This window comes from Sciurus carolinensis, chromosome 18, assembly GCF_902686445.1.
Source record: "Sciurus carolinensis chromosome 18, mSciCar1.2, whole genome shotgun sequence".
Classification (NCBI taxonomy): Eukaryota; Metazoa; Chordata; class Mammalia; order Rodentia; family Sciuridae; genus Sciurus; species Sciurus carolinensis.
Window position 1 is genome coordinate 10,168,304 of NC_062230.1, and position 25,948 is coordinate 10,194,251.

At 40.0% G+C, this 25,948-nt stretch overlaps 2 protein-coding genes across 4 annotated transcripts in view; one reads left to right on the top strand and one right to left on the bottom strand.

The window, feature by feature from the left end:
- Ccz1 (CCZ1 homolog, vacuolar protein trafficking and biogenesis associated) lies at positions 1 to 25,913 on the top strand. Its single transcript, XM_047534392.1, has 15 exons — positions 1 to 161; positions 1,087 to 1,184; positions 1,278 to 1,371; positions 1,744 to 1,821; positions 2,231 to 2,278; positions 3,010 to 3,093; positions 4,360 to 4,535; positions 8,948 to 9,029; positions 10,707 to 10,768; positions 11,060 to 11,171; positions 16,329 to 16,362; positions 17,105 to 17,222; positions 23,951 to 24,109; positions 24,396 to 24,523; positions 25,831 to 25,913. Exons 1-15 carry the CDS (start codon positions 42 to 44, stop codon positions 25,884 to 25,886), a joined length of 1,449 nt encoding a protein of 482 aa, XP_047390348.1. The 5' UTR covers positions 1 to 41; the 3' UTR covers positions 25,887 to 25,913.
- Positions 24,391 to 25,948, bottom strand: part of LOC124970792 (radial spoke head 10 homolog B-like) — an 87,790-nt gene continuing 86,232 nt past the window's right edge. Inside the window, exon 22 of one of the 3 annotated variants that reach the window (XM_047534385.1) lies at positions 24,391 to 25,043. The gene's annotated coding sequence lies outside the window, so the exon portion shown is untranslated. Of the gene's footprint in view, positions 25,044 to 25,215; positions 25,276 to 25,320; positions 25,354 to 25,948 lie in introns of those variants that run through there. The other 2 variants (XM_047534383.1, XM_047534386.1) reach the window with 2 other exon arrangements.

Below are 25,948 nucleotides of genomic sequence, written 5' to 3' on the forward strand. Positions count from 1 at the left end.
GGCGGGCCGTGGGAGGCTCCAGAGGTGGGGGCCGGGCCGGGATGGCAGCCGCGGCGGCCGGGGCTGGGAGCGGGGCTTGGGCGGCCCAAGAGAAGCAATTCCCGCCGGCGCTGCTGAGTTTCTTCATCTACAATCCGCGCTTCGGGCCGCGCGAGGGCGAGGTACGCGGAGGGGCTGCGCGCGGACGTCAGCTGGTGGCCGAGGAGGCCCCGGGGGCGGAAGGGCGGCCCGCCGGCGTCGGTGCCGGGGAGCCGCGGGGTGCGCCCGGGAGGCGGCCCCTGTCGTTCTGCGCACCTCGAGCTGCACTGGCCGATCCTGCTCCGTGCCAAGTGTGCGGCAGGGACCTGACAGGGCAGTCAGGGGCTGTTGAGTTCCCCCATGGATGCCCGTCTGTTGAATCAAGGTCCGCCCGGTTAATCCCTCCACGCAGGCTGAGTCTTCTTTTCGCTTTGCGGCAGTTCTGGGGAATAAAAATGGAACCTGTCTTTATTTTTGGAAGTATCCGAGTAGAACTATGGAACCCGAGTGGAGGACAGGAGTCCTAAAATTATGCGAGCTTGGAGGACCCTCGGAAAGTTTTTTTTTTTTTTTTTTAAACCCAAATTAGTAAATAGACGCTGGGAGCTTTTGTTTGTTTGTTCTCTGGTGAGGATGCTGACCACCTCGAAAGCTGTCCAGAGCTTTGTTTTGTTGTCAGCAAATCACAGCCCTCGTTAAAAGCTGTCAGTCCAAATGCCGTTGAACCAGCTGGGTTTGATTTTTGAGAGCTGTATTCCTGGGCACGTGCGCACACGCTTGCTTTTTACCAGCGTTGGTGTTACAACTTAGCCCACGGAAAGAAATTCAGAAATCTTTGCAATTATTTAGTACTACTTGAGATGAAATGTGATTATTTAGTGAATATCGCAGTTGCCGAAAATTTCAGACTGATGAGCAGTGTTTACAGCTGTTTTTCTGAAAAGTGCCTTTTGGTTTTGTCCTTAGAGCGTATTGCAGGAGAGGTCTTCGTTAAACTTAGCACTTTGAACAGCAAAGATGAAGAAAATCGTGTTATTAATGTTGTGCTTCTGTTTCTTCATATTTTAGGAGGAAAATAAAATTTTGTTTTATCATCCAAATGAAGTAGAAAAGAATGAAAAAATTAGAAATGTTGGGTTATGCGAAGCTATTGTACAGTTTACAAGGTAATGCCTTTAAATGTGCTGTTGTAGAGTTCAATGCATTCTTGAAACTTAAAGGTGGAGAGATTTTCCAACATATTATTTTAACTTTTTTAGGACGTTTAGTCCATCAAAACCTGCAAAATCTTTACATACACAGAAGAATAGACAGTTCTTCAATGAACCAGAAGAAAATTTCTGGATGGTCATGGTATTTATCCACAAGTATCTTTTTCTGAAGTGGTATAGTAAAGTTACTGGTATTCTTTACCATTAGGAATTTAGGAATGTTCTCTCACTATTGCATCAAAGTAAAATTACAGTAAAATTGGTTGCCATTTTAAAAGCAATTTTCTGTTCAGTGTATTTGTTCTTGGGGCTGTTTTAAGGAATGTTTCTGGTGGTATGACATGTTCAAATTATTTTTTCTGTGGTGCTGGGGTTTGAACCCAGGGTTTGAATATGCAAGGCAAATGCTTTCCCACTGAGTTACATCCCCAGCCCTAAATTTTTAAACGAAAGGCAAAATTAAAAACATACAGAATCAATTCATTGTATAATTTCAGTTTATCAAACATTGTAGGTTGTTCGGAATCCAATAATTGAAAAGCAAAGTAAAGATGGAAAACCAATTGTTGAATACCAAGAGGAGGAACTGTTGGTAATGTGTCATTTTTTTAATTTCATATTTTTAGGAAAAAATATATTATTGAATATGTTGAATGACATATTTAAACTAGGTGATTTTTATAGAAGTTTCTCACAGTACATAGAAAAGTTTTGTATTTAGTGTTTATATTAGCACAATTTTTTAGAAAACGTATATGTATCCTGTCTCGCTAAAAACTTTCTACTGATCATCTGTGTGTGAAGCCCTTCTACAATTAGACTTACTGGTTGGTAAATTTGAATTTAAATGTCTCTTTATTTTCAACACACAAGCATTACAGGACCAAGTTTATAATTATTATATTGATTTGCCAATAGTTATGTACCTTTGCTATGCCCAAAAGAGTTTTTTTTTTTCCCCCCTGGAATTGAGCTCTGTGCTGTTTTCTTGTCGTTTGTAGGACAAGGTCTATAGTTCAGTGCTTCAACAGTGCTATAGCATGTACAAGGTAAGTGTGACTTCTTTTGAAACTGAGAGTCTGTACAGTTCATCCTGTTTATGAGCCTGATGATTGTTTAAAAATAATTCTTTAGATGACTATAAAGTGATTTTGTAGCTGTTTCGGGGGATAAAATAATGGGGCCTTTGAAACAGGTAGTAATGTTTATGCAATCATTTATTCCATTATGTATTAAACCCCCTTCTCTGTTCTTGTAAAGAATATATCCCCATTAGGGAACAAATGAGTCTGTGTACTCAAGTAACATAAAGACTGCAAATATTGTGATAATTTAAAAATCTTGGTGGTGTTATTTATGTGAATTGAAACTTAGGTGTGAATATAATTAAACACACACACACACACACACACACCCATATCCAAGCACCATGGTGCACACCTGTAGTCTCCACTATTTGGGAGGCAGAAGTGGATTATTTGAGCCCAGGAGTTCGAGACTAGCCTGATAACATATTGAGAACCTATCTCAAACAAAACAAAACAAAACAAAAACTTCTAGAACAATTAGGGGATTTCATAAAAATGACAGTATCACTTAACAGTTTATTTATTATAACTAATAACTCAGACTTTCTCATGTGAATGTTTTCTGTGTCTATAAGGAAGTGGGGAGGATTAATTAACTGAATTGATTAAAAGGAAAAGAAGAACTTCTTACATTAGGAAATTGAAGGACATCGGAAATTGATATTGTTTTCCACGATATCTTACACCATTAGCTTTTTAATGGGACATTTTTGAAAGCCATGGAAGATGGAGGTGTCAAGCTCCTGAAAGAAAGATTAGAGAAATTCTTTCATCGGGTAAGTAGTTTGAATTTTATTTATAATTTTAGTAGTATTCGAACAATTCTTTAGGGACATTGATAGAAGCGGGCCATGGTGGTGCATACCTAAAATCCCAGCTACTCGGGAGGTTGAGTTAAGAGTATTACAGGTTCGAGGCCAGCCTCCGTAACTTAGTGAGACCCTGTTTCTAAATAAAAAGGGCTAGGAAGGTAGGTTAATGATAGAGTATCTCTGAGTTCAATCACCAGTACCAAAAAGAAATATAGATGCAAAAAAGTTTTTTGTTTTCTTTTTATAAAAACCCCAGAACCTGAATGTGTCAAAGAGTCTAAGAGGTATTGTGGCAAAACCAGAGCAGTGAGGAACTCCTCTGGCCTACACTGGAGCAGAGCATGCTGTCCTTGTTCAGGGCTTCTGGAAGCATCTTTGGGTTTTGCCCTTGTTCTACCTGCATTTGTTTATACAGACTTGCTCAGAAGCAGTTGTACTATGTAATAGATTGGTTGATTAGCAAAATTTAAATAATTCTTAGAGTTGCATATTATGGGTTGGTTCTGGTCCCTAAACAGGCATAGTCTATATTGACTGAAGGAAAAAATTTTTGCCTGTGACACAGAGTCTATCACATTAATGGTTATTAGTATAACTTGTCCCAAATGAGAATGGCCCTAAATAGTTGCCATTCTCTTTCATTGTAAATTGAATTTTGCAGATCTTACCCCTACTTCTGTCAAATCCAGTTTTATCTTAAATGAATAATTCTGTATTTTCTTTCTATAATGCCTCTCAGACCTTTTTTTTAAATTAAACTTTACTACGTCTCAGACATCTTTGGTACTGTTTATTGAGTTTTTTTGTTTTATTTTTATGAATTACTTTATTTCTTCTCTTTGCTGAGCACAATAATCACTCTCATACTGTCTCCTGGTTCCTGTTCTTGTTCTCATTACTCTGGTTGATGGGTATAACTGACATCCTGCAAGATGTCAGTGTCCATCCATGGTATAATAATACCCGTATGAGTAATGAGCTTAATCTTAGGAGCACTAATATGAGAACTTAAATATTTTAAAGAGATAAAATGCCAAATAGTAACTAGTTAGGTTCAGTAATTTTAAATTGGTACTGATTTAATTTTCCCTACTTGTTGGTCTTGAAATTTTGCTCTTTGTCCTTATGTAACTGTACCATAAATGTTAATCCAACCTAAGATTAATTTCAGTTGTCAGTACTACATTAGATGTACTATTTGTAAGTTTTGTACCTTATTTTTTCCTACAGTATTTGCAAACGCTACATTTACAGTCGTGTGATCTACTTGACATTTTTGGTGGAATCAGCTTCTTCCCATTGGATAAAATGACTTATTTGAAAATTCAGTCCTTTATTAACAGAATGGAAGAAAGCCTGAACATAGTCAAATACACTGCATTTCTCTACAATGATCAGCTCATCTGGTAGGTACACCATAAGGCTTGGCACGTGAGAGGAGGAAGTCAGAGTAATAAACACAGCTTCGACTGATTCGTAGCAGGTTGTCAAGCAGGAACTAAGAGCAGGGGGATGGGTAGAGAGCTTCCTTATAGACGATGTCACAATAAAGCAGGGATTATTTAAAACAAAACTAGGGTTGTGACAAAATTACCAAGTGGGAGAGCTTAGAACTGGCTCCATACAAGGTGGAGAAAATATCCCCATCTTCAAAGCACTGGTAAAGTAAATGTGAAATGCATTCTTTTTCATATTTTCTTATAAAGAAGCTGATTCTTAAAAATAGCCAAGAAGACCATTGTCACCCAGCTATGTTTCTATCCTGTAGTGGGAACAAAAACATCATTTTATTGAAGAAAATGGCCGTGTTCAAGAAGAAAAAGTATTATTAAATGTTGTCTTCCAAGACTAAAGGAGCATGAGACTGTGGAATGGATATGACCCCCAAAGAGTAGTGTGGCAGCCCTGCCTGTCACTGCGCACCAGCCCAGTTGAGATTTGCCTGAAGCCCCTTAGGGGGCAACTGGCCAGTATTGCTCTAGTAGCTCCCCTGCGGCTCTCAATTTTTATGTTTGCATTTACTGTAACCCATTGGGCGGGTGGTCACATTTTAGCATGAGAAACTGAATTCAGTTAATAGAAAAGGTGGCACTAGTTGCCCAGAAGCCCATTCCCTTTCCTGTCAGAATTCTGTATCTCTGTTTTCAGAAGAGAAACAGGATAATCTAAAGAAATTTGAATCCTTGTTGTAAGCAGTTTGGCGGGTTTCCCTGTGGACTTTGTCTTCTGCCTCCAGATGAAAATCTATCTACTTTTCAATTTAACAAATTGTTTATCAGGCAACTTTATGCTGGTGAACTGACCCTGCTCTGGTTACTTTCTGTGATACAAATGCTGTGTTAGCAAAATGAAATTTAAGAAGTGGAAAGATAGTTGTGCTTCTACAGCAGCAGTTTTGTAGGGGGAGTTGCCCCTACACGGGTGAAAATTACAGAGGTGCTGGAAAGGTTAACAGCCATCCTTGGTAGTAGGAGACACAGTGGCAGTGGTCCAGGGCCCCCTCTGTACTGTTGGAAAACAGTAGCTCAGATTCTGGTCTCTCATACAGCTCACAAGCCCTGATACAGATGCAAACCCTGGGAATGATGAAGGGGAAAGGCCCAGAGCCAGCTCGTGCTGGGAGACCCTGGTACCAGAGCCACCAGCAGGCCTGGGCTCCGGAAGCCTGGACTCCCACGGCTACCTGTTGCCCAGCTTCAGGGAGTCTCTTAGCATCATCAGATTTGTGAATGGGCTCTCCTGGAGTCAAGCAGAGCACCAGCTCTGTGGTCCATACAGTATGCAGGAAGGAAAAGTTGGTCCCAGGGAGTAACAATAAGGAGCTTTAAGGAAACAGCACATTTTAACAGGGAATTGCTTGTCCCAAAGCTGGTATATTTAAATACCAAGAAAGAATTTTATGCTTCAGGAGCACAGTATGTATTTACTCTTATTACTTCCTATCATTTTTGTTTTAATCTTCTTGAGAGTAGAAACTCCATGCATGTGTAGCACATGGCTGGGGCATGGCACACAGTAGGTGCTAAGTAAATCTTGATAGTCAGTTCAGAGCAAGTAATGACTAAAAATATCTCCAAGTTCTATTTGGACTATGCATTTAATGAATGGGTATGGTTTTTGTAGCAGTCATTGCCTGGGTTAGATATTTGTTGTTGGGTGGGAGGGGTTAGTTGACTTTCTTTTTCAGATTTTGGCCAATTTTTTGAGAAATTTTTTTTTTAGTGTATTGATTTACTTATGAGAAATTAGCACATTTATGAGTAAATGTCTTATTTTCTTAAGTTACTCCAAGTTGACCATATTCTTTGCTCCTGCTAGATTATTTTATATTCAATATCATGATAGTAGCACGATCTATATTTTAGAATGAACTGAAAGGAAAGGTTCTGCATTTAATGGTAGCCACCTCATTCTTGTTAGTGCTTCTGCTAAAAGAAGTTCTCAATAGCTTGATGTTTCCACTAGAGACAATTAGGGGGGCACACATGGAAGTTCATTTAGCATTGATAATAAATTGGCCCAAAGACATATACAAAATAAAAAGAATAATCAGTCTTGACAAAGTAGTAGTGTCACATTGCACACAAGTGAATCAGTTGAGATTTAAGCTAAAGAAACATATTTGAGGATTTTTTGTTTGTTTTTTTAAGATAGGGCCTCGCTTCTGTTGCCCAAGCTGGCCTCGAATTCTGTGCTTGAGGCATCCTCTTACCTTAGTCTGCTGAGTAGCTGGGACCCCAGGCACACCACCACATCCAACTTCTTTTGTTTTTTGAGGGAAAAAAATCCCCAATCATTAAGTAACTGTATTTGAGAGACTTGGAGAACATCTTTTCTTCTGAGTTCAAGTAGGCCGTTTTCCTATTTGATCTGAGTCATTGGTGGAACAGGGATTACCCGGGCCTGTCTGTGCAGGGTTTCATTTGTTTCACATATTTATTTGTGCCTAGGAAGGGGCTCTTCTGTTCATTGTAAGTTTTTTGTTTTGAGGTCCTTAAAGATTAATGTGCAGTTGTAAGAAATTTTTTCCAGTGATAATGTCTTACTTAACTACATTATGATGTTAATGAGGGCAGAGGGCCAGGGAATGGGAGGCAGATACTGCGGGGAGCTTGGCTGTGTTGGAGCTCCTGGTGACCTTGTGAGGAGGAAGGCCTCTCTGCACGCCTGGGGGGAAGCACTGGTGTGGGATTCAGTAGCTTTGCACAACTGGCTGCAGCCTCACTCAGTCTTCTCTTTTGATTTCCTAAAACCAACAGTGAAGTGTGGATTGCCTAGCAGGTCTTAAGTGAAGTAGTAAAAAGAAAGCCCCTAGCACAGTGCATACAATTAGCAATTCACACTGCCTTCTTCCCTTCCCTCCTATAGCTTATTTTCTACCCAAGTGTCCTCTGATCAAGGACAGTGCTGAATATAATGCAAACTACATATGCAACAGTACATTTTCTATTAGCCATGTTAAAGTAGAAAGAGACCAGAGTGAGATTAATTTTAATAAAATATATTCTTTAACCTAATACATGTAAAATATTAGTATGTTAACAGTATTTTAAAATTAATGAGCTATTGATTTTGTACTAGCTTTAAAAGCCAGTGTGCATTTTGCACTGTTTTTGTCCACCTCCGTCTCAGGTGCTGATGATCAGATGTGCCCATTAGCTACTACTACTACTGGAAATGCAGCTCTTGAAGATAGTTGACAGCACATTAATTCCTCATACACTATCTTTTCTTACCATTACTCCCACTCCCCAATAACTCTTATTTACCTCTCAAAAGGAAAATAACATCCAGAACCTATTGTGGTTTTGTTTTCCTCTTCTTCCCTTATCTCAGATATTTCTACAAAAGAAATAAGTTGGTAGCTTTCCATATTTGATTTAGAAATTTAGTCTTCCTGAGTGACTAAGTACTGTCATAAGATAGCATTAAATGTTTTGAGCTACCTCTTCTTTTCTCCTTTGTATCAGGACATCTTTTCCTGTTTAGAAAAGGGAAAAAAAAAAAAAAAAACAGTCTTAGAGTGTAGGGCTCCCGTATCTGTAGTCAAGACTCATAAAAATTGAACCTCAAAGGCAGAGAGATAGTGTTAGAAGAGGAAATAAGTAGGCCCTGCCTATTTGAGACAGGCCAGAACTTAGGACCTTACAAGGAAAAAAGAGAACTCCTTTGGAATATGGTGCCAAGACTTGATCCATGTAAAGTGGGAATTTCTTCCAGGACTTTTCACTTACCTTGAACAAGAAAAACCCTTACCCAGCCTCATTGTATGTTTTTCTCCTTTCCTGAAAACCCCTTCAAAGAGTCTGCTGCGTTCAAGTTTCTTAATGCTTTCTCTATAGCTCCTTATACCTGCCTCATTTGAGATTAAAGCTTCTTTCTTTTCCTTTTTGTCTACACTGAGATCTAGAGAATTAAAACCCATATGTATTTCTGCAACCTAGGATCGAGTTCCCTGTGTGTAGCATGCCACTATTTTTCCAGAATGTGATGTTGCTGTATAGGCTAGGAAGCTAAGGGACCCCTGCTGCTGGAATGCAGCAGTGTGCTTGTTAAGGTGCCCTAATTCCCCTACTTGGAATTCAGCCTGAGACTCAGATCCCCTGAGATTCAGATGCCTGTAAAATACAGGACTGCATTGCAGTAGCCTTGAACAGGTCAGGGTATGGTGCTCGTGCTGGAGCTCAGGTCTTAACTCACTCCCCACTTAAAGTCAAGGGCAACCTTCTTCTTAAAAAAGAAGGTAAACTTCATCATAGAGCAATGAAAAAAAAGAAGACCAATCCCAAACCTAACACAATGCTTTCTGATGTTTCAGGAGTGGATTAGAGCAAGATGACATGAGAATTTTATACAAATACCTCACCACCTCTCTGTTTCCCAGGCACATCGAACCTGAGGTACGATTGGGCTCTGTAGATACACACATACGTACACTTTCGGACAGGGGTAGAGGGTTGAGGGTTGAGTAAGGTGATGGGGGGGGGGCATTTCTGAGCTAAATTTTATGTTAATGTGATATTGTGTATCAGTTATTAGCATAGAAACCCATGTATGTCAGTTTTCTCCAGTTCGTTGTGTCCAAATGCAGTAGGAAAGGTGTGTTCTTAAGAGGAAAGACTGGGTTTTAGGTAAGGTCCAGGGAACCATGTTAATGCCAGGGATCTATGACCAACCCTGATCAGTCCCACGGTCTCTTCCATCTACGAACTTGAGATCTCATTGTGAGTAGATGGTATGTTGCCTGCCTGGCTTTTCTACTTTGGTAGTTAATTTCCCAGTTTTCTGTGGAGAACTTTAAATAATACCAGTGTTCTCCCCAAAGTACCCTTTCATAGCTCTAATTAGGTTGGAAGCAAAAAGTGTTCACAGCCCATAAAGTCATCATTTTTGCTCAGGAGCACACACATGCATGGACCCGTTCTCCCTCTCTTTCTCCCTCTCTCCCTCCCATCCTCCTTCTACCTTAAGGCCTTTATGTCAAAAAAACAGAAAAAAATCTCTTTAATAAGAAATTGAAAGAAGGGTTTTAAGAAGGATCTCATCCAGGTCTTAACTTCTTTCCAGATAGGTTGAGGACAGTGGCTGTTATTTCTGGGGTAATTCCTGAACACAACAATGGTTCCCCATGCCCTACAGACTCTTGATACCAAAACAGCAGTCCCCATGGGTAACTTAGGCTTAGGGGTATCGGTGCCTACCCAAGATCTTCCAGCAAGGACTTGTCCTCAAGGTCTTCCAAATCCTGAAGCATCTGCTTATGAGCACACCCCTTAAGGTGGCAATGCTGTGCCACAACAGATAGCCGATACTCTCTCGTACAGTTAAAGAGAGACCTATGTGTGGCGGCATGACATGGGCACGTGAAACCTTGGCTCCTAACGCAGACACATGAATGATAGTGGTCTGTGTGTTTTCACCACTGGGCCCATTATGTGCCTTCAATCTGAGGTTCTGTGTTAAAGCTTTATATAAACCAGAAGAACGTCAAACATTTTTGAAAGAATATCAAATTTCACAAACATGACTATTGGGTTTGGATTGTTTCATGTCCTGTGTGTGTTGAAATGGTATATTTTCAGCAAAATTAACTGGGAACGTGTGACGAATATAAATCTTAGAAGAGATTCGGTGTCATTGGCTGAAAGTAGAGACTTTGACACTGAACAGGCCTGGTCATGATGTCTGCTCCTGTCACTTAGGAGCTGTGTGTGTGGGTGCACTTCTACAAACCACATCTAGGAAGTGGAAAGAGGACATTCCCCACAGTGTGTGATGACATTAAGTACCTTGTGCCACATGGGAAATTTTAGTTTGTATTTTTGTTTTTTTAATAAGGAATTAGATTAGTTTGTGGAATTTAGAGTAAGTGGTGTGGTGACAGACATGGTTAAATCATTCAGTTCTTCATGTACTTCTACCCTTTTTATTTTTTATTTTTTCCTTTTGGTTGGGAGGAATATGGAAAATTGATACAGAGTACATGGAACCAATTAGCAGATGGGAATGTTATTCATCAAAGCTTTGAAAGTAAAAAAGTCTAATCAGTCATTTTTGAATATTAAATGTGTTTGCAGTTGGCAGGAAGGGATTCTCCAATAAGAGCAGAAATGCCAGGAAATCTCCAACACTATGGAAGGTAGGACTTTTGTTCTTTGATTTACATTATTGGGTTTCATTAGCTTTCCTGGTAAAGAGGAAATGATGAACATTGAATTGCCTTTGTGCTATTTTATTGGTGATAATCAACAAAGGAAATTCTTTTGTTTCCTGTTAATTTAAACTGTTACTTTATCATATTCTGGTTTCATGTTTTCCATGTAGCATCTAGTTTCAAAAAAATTGATATATGTTGAGTAGAAATGTGTTTCTATATTCTTGTTTATAATTTACCTCATTGAGTTGAGTCATCTCTGTGCTTACTTTTAAGATTTCTTACTGGACCCTTGAACCTTAATGATCCAGAAGCAAAATGCAGATTCCCCAAAATTTTTGTAAATACAGATGACACTTATGAAGAGCTCCATTTAATTGTTTATAAGGTAACAACTGTTTTTCCCTCCAGTGTTACAGATTAATACTAAAGTAAATCTTTCTTGCATGTGTACTTGAGTACGTATGCAAACCTCTTAAATGTTTTTTTAGAGAAGTTGTTGGTAGTTCTAATTATTGTAAAACTCAAAATGGGTGCTCTTCTGGAGTAGTAAGTGTGTTTTCAGCTCTTTTTAAACAATTTTGCTATTAGTGAAAGAATAGCTCGCTAAGATGGTGCTCCTCAAACATTTGAAGTCCCGTGTATTCACAAACCAAAGGCTGTCAGAGGGTAGTGCCACCTGTCAGTTAAATGCCCACTGGCTGTGGCCACACCTCAGTGAAATCTGCTTTTGCTCTGATTCTTAAAGTGGAGGACTTGTTAATTCTGTAAGGATGGTGTTTTGTTTTTGTCAGGATATTCCCTTGTAAAGATATCTACATTAGGTCAAGTTTTCTTTTTTGTTGTTTTGTTTTTGAGACAGTCTTGCCTGTTACCCAAACTGGTCTTGAACTCCTTGGCTCAAGCCATCTTCCCACCTCAGTCTACTGAGTAGCTGGGACTACTGGCACACTCCTGTACACCCAGCTAGTTTTCTTTTTATCTAAAGACAGTTTTTGGTAAGGAAGAAGGCCCAAGTATATGTGTCGATCTTCTTTCCCACCCGAAAACTACAGTTAAGTCTTTTATGAAGATGCCCCAACAGAACAGGAAGGGAATCCCATAACCAGAATATAGAAAGGAAATGTAAGAGTGGTGACTGAAAGAAGAGTGGAGAAGGCTCTGAGCCAGGGAGTGAGAGGAGACAGTGTTCTGAGACAGGGGCCCAGAGAAACTCCTGAGGGCCAGGAGCAGGAACTCAGCAGGGAAGAAGGGGAAAAAGAAGGTGTTATTTCAGTCCACCCCCTTGCACACAGAGAGACTGACAGCTGAACCTCTGTCCTCTGTCCCTGGGTGAAGATTGAGGGTCTATATAAAAGATAGTAAAATAGTTTGAGATACTAGAATAGTTAGTGTGGGTTTCAGCATCTGAGAATCGGGTGGACTCACCGACTTCATCTGCCAGTGTAACTGCTTCTGTCTACATTCCACGTGGAACTTCCATGCATAGGTAGCCCTCTGGTTCCCTCATTCTTAAATATGATCAGAAAAACAAAACTATAGGCACCCAAAGAAAAAATGAGAATTCTGGGAATACCCAGGAACTTTTAATAAAAATCAGTAGCCACTAATTGGAGAAGTTGTACCTATAAAATTGAAGCAGGATGATATAAAAAGAGTTCAGGTGATATTAAACTCAGGTTAATTAAAAATATCTTAAGGTAGAGGCATGGTGTTGCATGCCTATAATCCCAGGTACTTGGGAAACGGAGGCAGGAGGATCATCAGTACAGGGCCACCAGCCTAGGCAACAGATGGAGACCCTGTCTCAAAAAATGTTTTTGCTTTATTGTGGTAAAATATATATGTACTATAAAATTTTCTGTTTTAGGCTTTTTGTAGGAGGGATTTAATCCAAGTTACTGTACTACTGAGCTATACCCCTAGTCCTTTTTATTTTGAGACAGAGTCTCACTAAGTTGCTGAGACTGGCCTTGAACTTGTGATCCTCCTGCCTCACCCTTTTGAGTTGCTAGGATTATAGGCATATGCCACCATACCTGGCTGTTTTAGCCATTTTTAAGTGTATGATTCAGTAACATTAAGTGTATTCACAGTGTTATGCAACCATCATTTCCAAAATTTCTTCATCACTCAAAACCGAAACTCTGTATCCTTTAAGCAACAACTCCTTATTCCCCAATCCTGAAAGTATAATTTTTAACATAAGACATTCATTAGCAGGGTAAAAATAAGTTGGCTTGCTCCAGAATATAGATTAAAAGGACAGGAGGTGAAATCACAGAAGAAAAGATGAGAGGAAAGGATTAATTCAGGAATTTCACCATCTGATTAACAGGAAGTGGAGGAGAGGAAACAAGTAGAATAATCATATAAGAAAATGCCTAGCTGAAGAGTAATATGATTTTTCACAGTATAAAGATTCTCTGAATGTCTGCCACAGTGAATAAGAAAGACCCACACCTACACAACATTGGGCAACTTCGGAAATATAAAGAGAAGATTTTTGAAAGCTTCCAGAAGGAAAATCTAGTCACCTATAAAACAGTAAAACTAACACCATTGGTTTCCTAGCTAGCGCCAGATTTTGAGTAACAGTGTTACATTTAAAGTTCTGAGAGAAAATGGTCTTCAGTGTAGACATCTTGGCCAACCAAACTATCAGTCACAGGTGAGACAGAAGAACAGACATATTACCCATGAAAGTCACAACCCTGCATCCCTTCAGGATGTTACATGGCGCTAACCCTCATCAGAGCTATGAGTAAACCAGGACAGGGAACTCCTTGGAATCCAGACTAGTGGTTCTGACCCAGGAGGGAATAAAAGGAAGTCTCGAGATGACAGCTCTTACGGTTTCCGATACTTAATGCCTCAGATATATCCATGATGGAGCAGTAGGAAGGACAATTCTTGGTTTTCGGGGCCTCTAAGATACAAATATTTTTTGTTTGTGAAATGTCATTTTTTTTTTAATATTTTTGTTTTAGTTGTAAATGGACACAATACCTTTATTTTATTTAATTTTTAATTTTTTTTTAATGCGATGCCAAGGATCGAACCCAGTGCCTCACACATGCTAGGCAAGCACTCCACCACTGAGCCACAACCGCAGCCCCTGGAATGGTATTCTTAAGCAGTTAAATGTGGCAGAGTGCCTGGGAAGCGGGAGTTCCAGAGAAAACAGGAGATATGCTCCTAGAATGAGGCCTGGTTTACCGCGGTGGCGGGGGGAGGGGATTGCTCCACTGTCTGTCAAGCTGAAATTCTGCTTTGAAGGTTCAGGGGCAGTGACGTTGAGCTCTCAGGTTGGTTCAATATGTTTATGGATTTCCATTATTAGAGTCAACTTCTAGATATAATTTTAGGTGTGATAATGGCATTCTGGTTATGTTAGAGTCCTTATCTTTTTTTTGATACTAGGGCTCAAACTTGGGGGTGCTCGACCACTGAGGTACATCCCCAGCTCTTTCTGTTTTTATTTTGAGTCAGGGTTTCACTAAGTTTCCCAGTCTGGCCTTGAACTCGGGGTCCTCTGGCCTCAGCCTCCTGGGTAGCTAGAATTACAGGTATGCGCCGCTACACACAGCCTTTTTATAAACAACTTTATTGAGGCATAATTCATATACCATAAAATTCATCCATTTAAAATGGTCAGTGATTCAGCAATTTCTTATTGCAAAGTTTAGGAGTCCCCAGGATCACCCTCATTTCAAACCCCAGTAGTTCTTGGGGGTCCCCAAGACTGTCCTTAGGTGTGGCAGTTCTTAAGGACTACAGGACTCAGAAAAGCCTTTATACTCACAATCACGGTCTAGTACAGTGTAAGAGTACATGTGAAGTCAGCCCAGGGAAGAGCATGTGGCAGGAAGTCACCAGGCGTGAGCACCAGCTGTCCTCCCCTGGTGGAGTCCTGCTGGCAGCACAGCACCTACTTCTGTGGCACTGATGTGTGAAATGTGCTTGGAGTGATGTCCTCCAGGGAGCCCACCTGTACCTCCATGACCTGAATTTTTATCAGGAATTGGCCATATAGACACAGGTGGCCCCAGATGGCTAACCTCTCTCCAGCCCTGCAGAGGCCAGGATGATACTGCAGGGGCTGTGGTCATGAGGGATATGGCCTGTAGTTTTCTTTTCTCATGATAACTTTGTCTGGTTTCAGTATCAGGGTGATGCTGTCTTCATAAAATGAATAGAGAAATGTTCCCTCCTCTCCTGTTTTTGGGAATTTCATGAAGGGTTGGTGTTAATTCTTTAAATGTTTCGTAGATTCACAATAGAGCTCACTGTACCAGGGCTTGCCTTTGTGAAAAATGTTAAAATTACTAGTCTCTTTACTTGTTACAGGTTTAATTTTCTGTTTCTCCTGGAGGCAGTTTTGGTAGTCTCTGTCTTTCAAGGAATTTGTCAGTTTCATTAAGTTATTCCATTTGTTGGTGTACAGTTTTTTCTGGTGTGATATATTGCCTTTGCTGCTTTCTTTTCCTGTGAAGTCAGTAGTGAGTTTCCTTTTATTCCTGATTGTGGTCATTTGAGTCTTCTCTCTCTCTCCTGATCTACAGAGATTTCAGTTTTGTCGATCTTTCTAGAGAGCCAACTTTTGGTTTCATTTATAGTCCCTCATTCTCTGTTCTCCCTATGTGATTTATTTCTGCTCTGATCATTATTTTCTTCCTTCATGTTTGCTTCACGTTCAGTTTGCTGTTTTCCAGAATCTTAAGGTAGATGATTAGGTTATCGATTTGAGATTTTCTTCTTTATAACATTAGCTTCCAGCTTTGTGTGTGTGTGTGTGTGTGTGTGATTGTAGGTGGACAGCTTGCCTTTATTTCATTTGCTTATTTTTGTATATGGTGCTGATGATCGAACCCAGTGCCTCACACGTGCTAGGCAAATACTCTGCCACAGAGCCCCAGCCCCCAGCCTGTAGCTTACAGCTTTAAAGACTGTCGTTATTCATAATGGATCTTTTTCAACACTGCATTGCTATGGTAAATTTTAATTTTAAACATTTTGGGTTACTTATGATCTTGATGGCTATAGGTTGCTAATACTTGCTAATGTCATAACTGCAATTACTTGCTAGAATAAAGTGAGATAAGATGACATCAATTTGTAGTGTTTTTTAAGTTTTATTAATGGAAATTGTCAAGTACACATAGACTAGAATAATGAAACTCCAGGTACCCATCACAGAGCTTAGTCAATAAAAAGCTAATCTTTCGTCTGTCACGTTTGTGTTGTATTTGTCTTGTTCACTAGTTATTGCCAGACCCCTTCACTTGTAAATAGCTCCCTTGCATCCCTGACTGATAAGGATGTCTTCTGTAGCTTAACCACTAGCCGTTGTCACACCTGGCAAAATCAGTCCTTCCTTAACATCCCCTGTTCAGTCTGTGTCCAGATTGCTCCAGGCAATGAAAAAGAATCTTTTTACAATCGGTTTGTTCAAATCAAGACTTAAAGGAAATCACTGCATTTTGTTATTACACTTAGCCTCCTTTTTGTGCTGTTTTATAATCTCTGGTTTGTTTTCTCCCAGGCCATGAGTGCAGCTGTTTGCTTTATGATTGATGGTAGGTGCACACCTATGTCTGGTTTCAGCCTGACCAGATAAAAGTTTTTGTAATTTGCTATGTTCTGTTCTTAAGCAATAAATAATGTACAGTAGAAAGCAACAGAGGCTATACTAAGTGCTATTCCCCATCCGGGAACTCTGCTGTTAGGGGCCTCTGCTACCCTTCCCACATGTCAACAGTAGACCTGGGTATATTTCTGCACCTCCTGACTGTGTGTTGGTAGCAGTGGTGCCTGATTCAGGGAGACTTGGGGGGTTAAATGAAGTAATATTTGTAAAGCATCAAGCAGCACATTACGGAGTGCTGTCCTGTGTTAGGTCCACCTGGGCAGCAGCTGATTTGCCACCCCTCAAGGTGCATGTGAAGCAGTTTTTCACAGTAAGACCGTCTCTGAATCTTTATCTTTTTTTATTTTTTATTTTTTTAGTTGTTAATGGACCTTTATTTATTTATATGCAGTCCTGAGAATGGGACCCATGCCTCACACTTGCTAGGCAAGCACTCTACCACTGAGCCACAACCCAACCCTTTTTATCTTAAATATAACTAATTTTAACTCTTCTGTTTGGAAGGGGAAGAGTATCTGATCATCTAATTGTTTTATTTCCAAAATGTTCTGTTTTTATTTAATTGATTAGAAAGTTTGATTTGAATACTGTTAAATATTGGAGGTAAAATGAATATTGACCTGTTTGACACAAAGTATTGTAACACTGAATGTTATTTTTTAAATTACTAGCATCCATACAACTGACATTGGAGTTTTGCCGAAGACTGGACAGCATTGTTGGGCCCCAGCTTACAGTGCTGGCATCTGACATTTGTGAGCAGTTTAACATCAACAAAAGAATATCTGGGTTTGTACTTTGCTTTGTGTTTACTTTCAAACACTTAACTGATCATGGAAACATAGGGTGGTATTTTTAAGAATATTGATGGTGCTAACGTTCCTGTATTCACTCCAAGTTGAGTAATATACTGTTTATTCCTGTCTGAAGTTTCCCAGGGAACTATACTTGAGGTCTGTGCCCACTATGATGGTTAGGGCTCAGTCTTCTGTTAACATGGTCCCTAGCTCTCCCCATTGGTTACATGAATGAATGGGGTTGGATGGACTGTCTGCGCCTGCTGCTGCCTTGGCCTTTAGAGTATCACTGAGTGTCCCCCTTACTGAGCCCAGGTTGTTGCATCACCTTGGCAGCGTCAGGCAGTGTGGCGTTGCTTTGCGTAAAGCGAAAGCACCTTTTTCTTTTCTGTGGAGATGCAGAGTGAACGTGGCCGCAGTGCAATCCACTGAGGCTCTGGTCCTGAGCTTGACACATCACAAGACTCGGGGTTTAATAAACCCTCTTGTTTTGTAGAACACTGGAAAGTCATCGAACTCTTCCTACTTCTCTCGTCTCAGTATAAATTAGAACCATGGTAAAGAATAAATGAGTACATGGAAAGCACTTTGACAGACACAGGTCCTGTTTATTGGGGCTTTTCATCCATTTGAGCAGCTACTAAGCGCTGTGAATTTATTTAACAGTGTCTCAGTCTTCATATATTAGTGTCTATGGTATTGATAAGCATCAACCACTAGGGAGCTCAAAAAAAAAAAAAAAAAAAAACCCTCAGGTTGAAAGTACAAGTGTATGTGGCTCTTTGACAGCTTATTGGTTTTGGAGAACTAAGTAAGAATGGACAGCAAAAGGTAAGGTCAAGAAATGAAAGTACCTGACCAGCTCCCCTCCTGACAATGCTGCCTGCTGGATTAATCTTTTGCCCATGAAACTGCCAGGTTTTCTTTCTTGGAGGAAGCATGAGTGAGTTAAATCTGTTTTGGATCTTGCAAGTTAAAAAGTAGCAGATGGGTTGATCAAATGTTTCTAGAATCATCCCCAGAGCCTTCAGATTACTAGACTTGGTAACTGCTCTTCCCTTGCTTTCTGCAGATCCCATGAATTCCAAGCGACTCAGCAACAGCTATCCAGGGGTAGAATTTGCTGTCGAGTACCTTCTCTTTTGCAAATAAGGTTACCTCTCCTTAAAATTACACAGAAAGAGAAAGCCTTGAATGTTACCTCAGAAAGCAGTTTTCTCGGTGACATTTTATTATGCAATAATAGTGAATACTCATATACTCCCTATTAGATTCTGCAGTTAATATTTTCCTGTACATATTTTGTCACTTATCCCTCTATCCAGAGGACAGGTCTTTTGACTGTTAAGTGAACCACTGTACAGTGTCACTAGCCCCCTGAAAGATAGGGTACCTGGAAAACTGGATAGTAAAGTAAACATGGTACAATTTATGTGAAGAGACAAGAGTCAGAATTCTAGAAATGTTCTTATCTTTGTCTGCTGACCTTGTAATAGTTCTTGACGTATCCAAGATTTTATGTATAAGGTGTTATTGTTTGCTAAGCAACAAATGTCAGCTGACTGAAGATAAAAGCTTTGGGGTACAAAAGATAATTTTTTTTTTTTTTTTTTTTTGGGTGCTGGGGATCAAACCCAGGGCCTTGTGCTTACAAGGCAAGCACTCTACCGACTGAGCTATCTCCCCAGCCCCAAGATAATTTTCTTTTCTTCCTAGAAATCCTTCTGACCTAGACCAAACCATCATATATCCCTATCCTTCCCTTTCTCCAAAACTCCGATCCTGGAGAACTTAGTTTGGCAAGGTGAGGGGTGGCTCTCGGGAGAAAGGAAGATCTTGGCCACCTCTCCAGGGCATCGTTGAGGATTTGGGAGGCAAGGAGCTAGAGCAGGAAACCATCTTGGTCCCAGAAACCAATTCCAGGATCTCTGTACCTGTTCTTTCAGCTGCACCCCTTGCTGGAAACGCCGGGAGGCTGTTCTCGTCATCATTTGAGGGGTAGAATCCGAGTCCTGCACTGCAGCTGTTTACTCCTTGCCAAGATGAGGTCCTGCCTTTAATGAATGGCATGAAGCAAAGCTGCTTGTCTTTGCTTTCTGTCATGTAATATTTTTTTAGATGTTGACGGACCTTTATTTTATTCATTTATTTAATATGTGGTGCTGAGAATTGAACCCAGTGCCTCGCACATGCCAGGCAAGTGCTCTACTATTGAGCCACATCCTCAGCCCCTAGAAATCTTACCTATTCTTGCTTCTGACTTTATATACTCAAACCCATGGATAAACAGTGATGCAAACACACCATGTTTTTACACATGACTTTTAAAAATATGTATCATGTCATAAATCTAGAACTTTTTAAAAACATATGGCATGAACATTTTAAATTAATATGGATCTGTCTTCTTGTTTCTGGTGGCATCATGGTATTAGATGCACTCTTGTTTGCTTACCCTCCCAGTTAGTGGGTTTAGCAGTCTGGGTTTGGCTGTTCAAGCATTGTAAAAAGAATAATATGGCACATTCCATTTTTCTCTGAGGATGTCCTTCAAGTTCAGGGCCAAAGGAATATACAGTTAAAGGGTGGGTGCCTGTTGCCAGATCACGTTCCACAGGCTGGTGCCGTTCTGTACACTCACCAGCTCTGCCACCACCAGCTATTCTTTTGACATTTGGCAGGTGACACTGATCAGGCGTCCCTTCATGGTTCATTGGCATTTCTGTGTCTTCAGCAAATTGCCCTCTGGATTCTTTGATCTTTCTCTTGAAGGGCTTCTTTTTTTTCTATTACATCAGTACTCTTAGTATAATGCCCTTTGGTCATGGAATGTATTTTTTTAACTTTGATTTTGCTACTTTCCATGGGGTTTATATGTAGTCAGTTCTTAAATTGTGTTCTTTGGTATTCCATCTTTAGTGTTGTACTCTAAGCTTTCCACCCCAATATTATAAAAATACAATCCCATTTTACTTCTGGTACTGTTGTGGTTTTATTTTGTGTATTTAAATCTTCAATTCACCAGCAGTTTTTAAGGAGTCAAGGCAGAGTTCTAATTTAAAATTTTTTCCCCAAATTGATAGTTTTCTGAGACTCTTGTTTCTATTCCTTTCACACATCCCTATTCATTTAGTCAATTCTAATACTAAATCTGAAGAGGATGGGAAGGAGAAAGTACAGTTTTCAGAAAAGGAAGTCTCCTATGATCTATTTGTGACAGGGGAGATTGCTGAAGATGGGGTGCAGGGCCTGCTGCGTGCTAGACGAGCACTCTGCCCTGAGCCGCATCCCCAGCACATTGATCAGTTTTAGTATAGTTCTTTTTTTGAGATTGAGTAGGCTCAGATTTGTAAAGAAGTGAAAAGTACCGCCATTGACAATAGGAGTCGGTAATGATCAGATACAGGATTGGATGCTGACAGAAGGAAAGAGAGAGGAAGGCTGACCTGGCTAGAGCCAGCGTGTGGAAATAGGGACGGGGAAGAGGACATCTTCCAGGAGAAGGCAGGATGCACATTTCTGGGATTTTTAGCTCTCCTTCGCTTGCTCATTACTTTGGAGACGCCAGGAGAAAAGAACTTTATTAACTGAACTCATAAGTTCAGTTTTCTTTTTCACGGTACCCAAATTTCTCAATTCAGTATTTCCTCTTGGCCTTCAGTTAGGTCAGATGAGTGAGGAATTCTGAGCCGTATTTATCCAAAAATTGTGTATCTCGCGATCTTAGCTATTTGGAGCAGAGCCCACAACAACTTGATGTAGTGATTATCTTTGTGTTCTCAGACAGCTGTTGAAGCCCACAGGGGACACTTCAAGCAGTTAGGTGCTCACTGGACATGTGCTGATTTCCTCCATTGTATCAGAGCACCCTCTCTGGGCATGCTTTTGAAATCTAAGGATGTTTTCATACACCTGATATTTAAACATTTTAAATCTGGCATCTCAGGAAAATTGTTGCTGTTTGTTCTTGGGAAATCTCCTCACATCTTTTCATGACATCTAACAATCATGGTTACAGTCCTCATTCAGTATCTCAGGGCAATTGGTTCCAGGACCTTGTGGATACCACAATCTCTGGATGTTCAAGACCCTTAAATAAAAGGCACTGTGTTGCATATAAGTCATGCACATCCTCCCATGTGCTTTAAATCATCTCTGGGTTACTTACAACAATATAGTGGAGGTACTGTGTAAGTAGTTTGTTTACTGTATTGGGGTGGATATGGATATAAATGTCCATACGTGTCTAGTACAGGTGCACTTTTCCTCTACTTTTGATTCACAGTTTATTTAATCTGTGGGTGCAGGACATACCCAGGATTGATTTTACTTGGGTGTTCATCATATGGAAGAAAGTATGTTTGAAGATAAGTCTGACCAAGAAATCATTTTTTTTTTAAGGCCAAAAAAGGTGGATACATCAGAATATAGGAAATCTGTCTTTAAAATTAGTGGACACACAAACTGAGATGTAGCCACTTAGGATGGACTCCCCTCCCATGTGTTTTGAAGATATTGGTATACAAAGTAACCAAACCTCAAAGTCTTCATGAAGAATTCTATACTGTTTTCTTGTGTTTAGAGTTTCCTATGTGGACATTGTTAACTATGTTTAGTATATTCTTTTTTTAAGAAGGCATGAAATGTTTGTGATTTTGTGTTTGAAAAAAATGCTTTGGTGTTTAAAAGGAATTTCTTAGCTCTCTGGAAAAAATACCAGGTAAATGTGCCTGCTGCTAATTCAAAACTGACATTGTAAAGTCTTAAATTTGATCACTAATAAGGTTGTACATTGAAAATTACTCTGGCTATTTTGAATGTGAGCAAGTTTCCCTTTTTCTTTTATTTCTTCTTTAGCACATTGCAAGTAGCCATTTTTGAGTCTGTTTTTTCAATTATATTTTGTGAAGGATGGAGTAGAAAGTCATATTTATTTAACCCTGTCTTAACTAGTTAAATAACATTTTTAATGTAAATTCCAACCTGGGGTACAAAAGACAGAGTTTTAGGTCTTATAAATGAATGAAAGACAGTGTTTGGGGGTTAGACAAACAGCCAGAACTTTAAGTTCAACTTAAGTTACTTGTGTGTTGTTTAGACAGCTAAATTGAAATTTTTTCCAAAAGTCTTAAATTTTTCATCTTTCCATCTAGTTTTTCATGTTATTTACTTCTCTTAGTTTTAGGGCTCTACTAAAAACATTCTGGTTTTGTAAGAATTTATTTTCATTTTCCTGGAAACTAAATCACCCACATTCTTTCTTTGCCTAGATGTAAAGTATTACAGTAGTAACCCACTTGTCCGGAGGTCGGATTTCCGGCACCCTCAGCCCTCCAGAACATGGCTGCTAACCCTGAAGTAAGCGGAGAAGGCTTCTGAGCCCCCAGTGGCAGGCTGTGCTCAGGCTCTCCCCAGAACCCAGTGTGTTCATAAGGGCACAGTGAGAGGGGAGGGGCGGGGAGGCACCTTGTGAGCTGTGTAGCCCAGCTGTCCCCATGGTTCCCTGAGAAAGACACAGGGACAAGTGAGAAGTAATTTGCAAAGCAGGAAAAATATATATCCCAATTAAAATTTACTTTAGCAGGAAACAGTACATTTTAAGCATGATTTCCACTGAGGATGTTGAAGAGCTATTACAGTATTAAGCTTCAGTTGTGTGGCTGGTTAATTTACTTGGAGCGCCTCCTTCATTCCCTAGCACTGTGGGATAAATGAGATGTTACTCTCCTGAGTCAGGGGTTGGCAAACTTTCTGTAAAGGGCTAAATAGTAAGTATTTTAGATGTTGTGGGCTATGTATGTTGCAACTGCTCAACTATTATTTTAGCTTGAAAGTAGCATAGACAACACAGAAATGTATAGGCATGCAGTGTTCCAATAAAACATTATTAAGAAAATGGCCAGATTTGGCTTCAGGGCCATAGTTTGCTGACCCTTGTACTAGGAGATAAATGACCTGTGTGGATTTCATTTGCATTTGTTAAAAGGTCAGCAAATAACCAAGTGATTACCACTTATAAAACACTATGATTTCACTTAGAAAATCTTCAATTAAGGTATTTTCAGTGTTTAAAAAAGAAACCTTAGCTGGGCATAGTGGTGCACACCTATAATTTCAGTAACCTGGGAGATAGGCAGGAGGATCAAAAGTTCAAGTCCAGCTTCAGCAATTTATTAAGACCCTCAGTAACTTAGTGAGACCCTGTCTCAAAATTAAAAGGACTGGAAATGCAGCTCCAGGGTAAAGCAACCCTGTGTTCAATTCTCAGTACCAAAAAAAAAAAAAGTAAATTTTAGGCCAGATGTGGTGGCACACACCTGTAATCCCAGCTATTTAAGAGCCTGAGGTGGGCGGATCACAAGTTCAAGGCCAGCCTTAGCAACTTAGCAAGATGCTGTCTGAAAATTAAAATTTTAGAAAATAACTGGGAATGCAACTCAGAGAGAGAAACCTTGCCTAGCATGTGTGAGGCCCTGAGTTCAGTCCCCAGTACTTCAAAATTATTCAGTCAGTTAATAAGCTTAAGCTCTCTGGGAGATTCCATCATGCTGGATATCACATAAGTGATTACTGAATGAAGAGTCTGTTACTAATGGAGATTTGTGAATTAAAGACCCAACCATTGAAAATACCAGGCTTTAGCCATTTGATTTTTAAAATGTAACTGTGTAGTTTAAATAATGTTTAGAATGTTACCCTCTTGATGACATGTTTTTACAGGTCTGAAAAAGAACCACAGTTTAAGTTTATCTACTTCAACCATATGAATTTAGCAGAGAAAAGTACAATTCACATGAGGAAAACGCCCAGTGTGTCACTTACATCGGTTCATCCAGATTTGATGAAGATTCTAGGTGACATCAACAGTGATTTTACTAGGTAATCCTAACAACTTCTCTAATAGGTATCCCCTTGTTAAAGGATATTAAAGGAATCATCTTCAAAACTAAGTGGCCCCAAGCCCCTTCATGTGGGCCAGGCCTGACCACTTTGACGGGTGCTCCTTCTGAACAGATCCATAAGCCCAGTCCATTCACATGGCCCCCGGAACTTCCCAAATGTCTATTCAGTGTCCCATTTCTATTTTTGAAATGTTTCCCCCCACATACACACAATGTAGCTAAGTTTTAATAAAATATTATATTCTGAAATCCTTCCCTTGCAGAGCGGATGAAGATGAGGAAATCATCGTGAAAGCCATGAGTGATTATTGGGTTGTTGGGAAAAAGTCTGATCAGCGGGAGCTGTATGTCATTTTGAATCAAAAAAATGCAAACCTGATTGAAGTCAATGGTAAATTGGATTTGGTATTTGACCATAATTTGAATGCTACTAATATTTGAGAACTCTCTTTAGTGTATTAAGAAACATGGTATATAGAGCAAATGATGACTGTGGAGAGTTGAGGCAGATTTCTCCATTTTAATGTTTCTGTGTCCTGTGACATCGAAAGCTTAATTGTGGCTAAAAGAAAATTATTTTCTACAGTGCTAAAATAAGCCATGACTTTACACATTGTGTATAAAAAAAGTCTCTCTTAATAGCCTGTGATGAAAACACATCTTTTATGTGCAGAGCTACTGGATTCATATGGTAGTCCCAGCTGTTTCCATCCATAGGCAGGATGAGCATTCTCTGCCTTGCAGTGAAATAGCAGTCTGGTCCTCGTGCTGTGTCACCCAGCAGCTGGTCTGTGGGGTCCTGACAGCTGTTCTTCTGGAGAAAGGGCAGTGTCCCCTTCACGAACCTCTCTGCTGCTCTGCTTTAGACCTGGAGCTGGAGCAAGGTGGGGGGAGACGCACCCCAGTACAAACTGTAAGGAAAGTTAGATGCAATGTTTTGAAAAATATAACTTCTAGAGCCTATGAAAATTTTCCTCTCTACTAATACCTGTGTTCATTGTGTGTTAAAAACATCCACTATGCCAGGTGCAGTGGCACATACCTGTAATCCCAGAGGCTCAGGAGGCTGAGGCAGGAGGATCCCGAGTTCAAAGCCAGCCTCAGCAAAAGCGAGGAACTAAGCAACTCAGTGAGACCCTGTCTCTAAATAAAATACAAAGTAGGGCTGGGGATGTGGCTCAGTGGTTAAGTGCCCCAGAGTTCAATCTCTAGTACCACCCCCTAAAAAAAAAAAAAAAAACAGTTAGTACATGCTTGACTTCAAATGGGAATCTAATAGACTAAAGATCAGCACACCTCTATGGAGCCCTTGATCTACAGTTGCAGCCAGTTTTTGTGTTGTTGCATCAGATTCTGAAATTGACTGTGCCTTGGATGTTGTACTTCTAACCCCCAACCTGTAGGTGTCTCAGGTACTGTTTGCCCCGGGTTTAGGCTTTCTCAGCCCAAGGAAGCTGTGTTTCAGTATGCTGGGAAGTATTGGAGTCTCATGGGTGTGTTAGGTGTGGATCTGTTCCCCTTTCTCATATTTTGTTAATACTGTTTGTTTAGGCTTCTGGAATTTAAAGTCAAAATTAATACAGACATATATTTATTCCCAACTTTATTCCAGAAGAATTTAAGGTACTAACCCATAGCATACAACCTTTTACGTAAGAACCTCTATTCCTTATGTACTGTTTTCTTTTCTTTTTGCAGAAGAGGTGAAGAAACTTTGTGCCACACAGTTCAATAACATCTTCTTCTTGGATTGACTGATAATGGCTCACGGAAAGCATCTTTTAAAAAACTCAGCAAACATTTTGTTTACCATTGC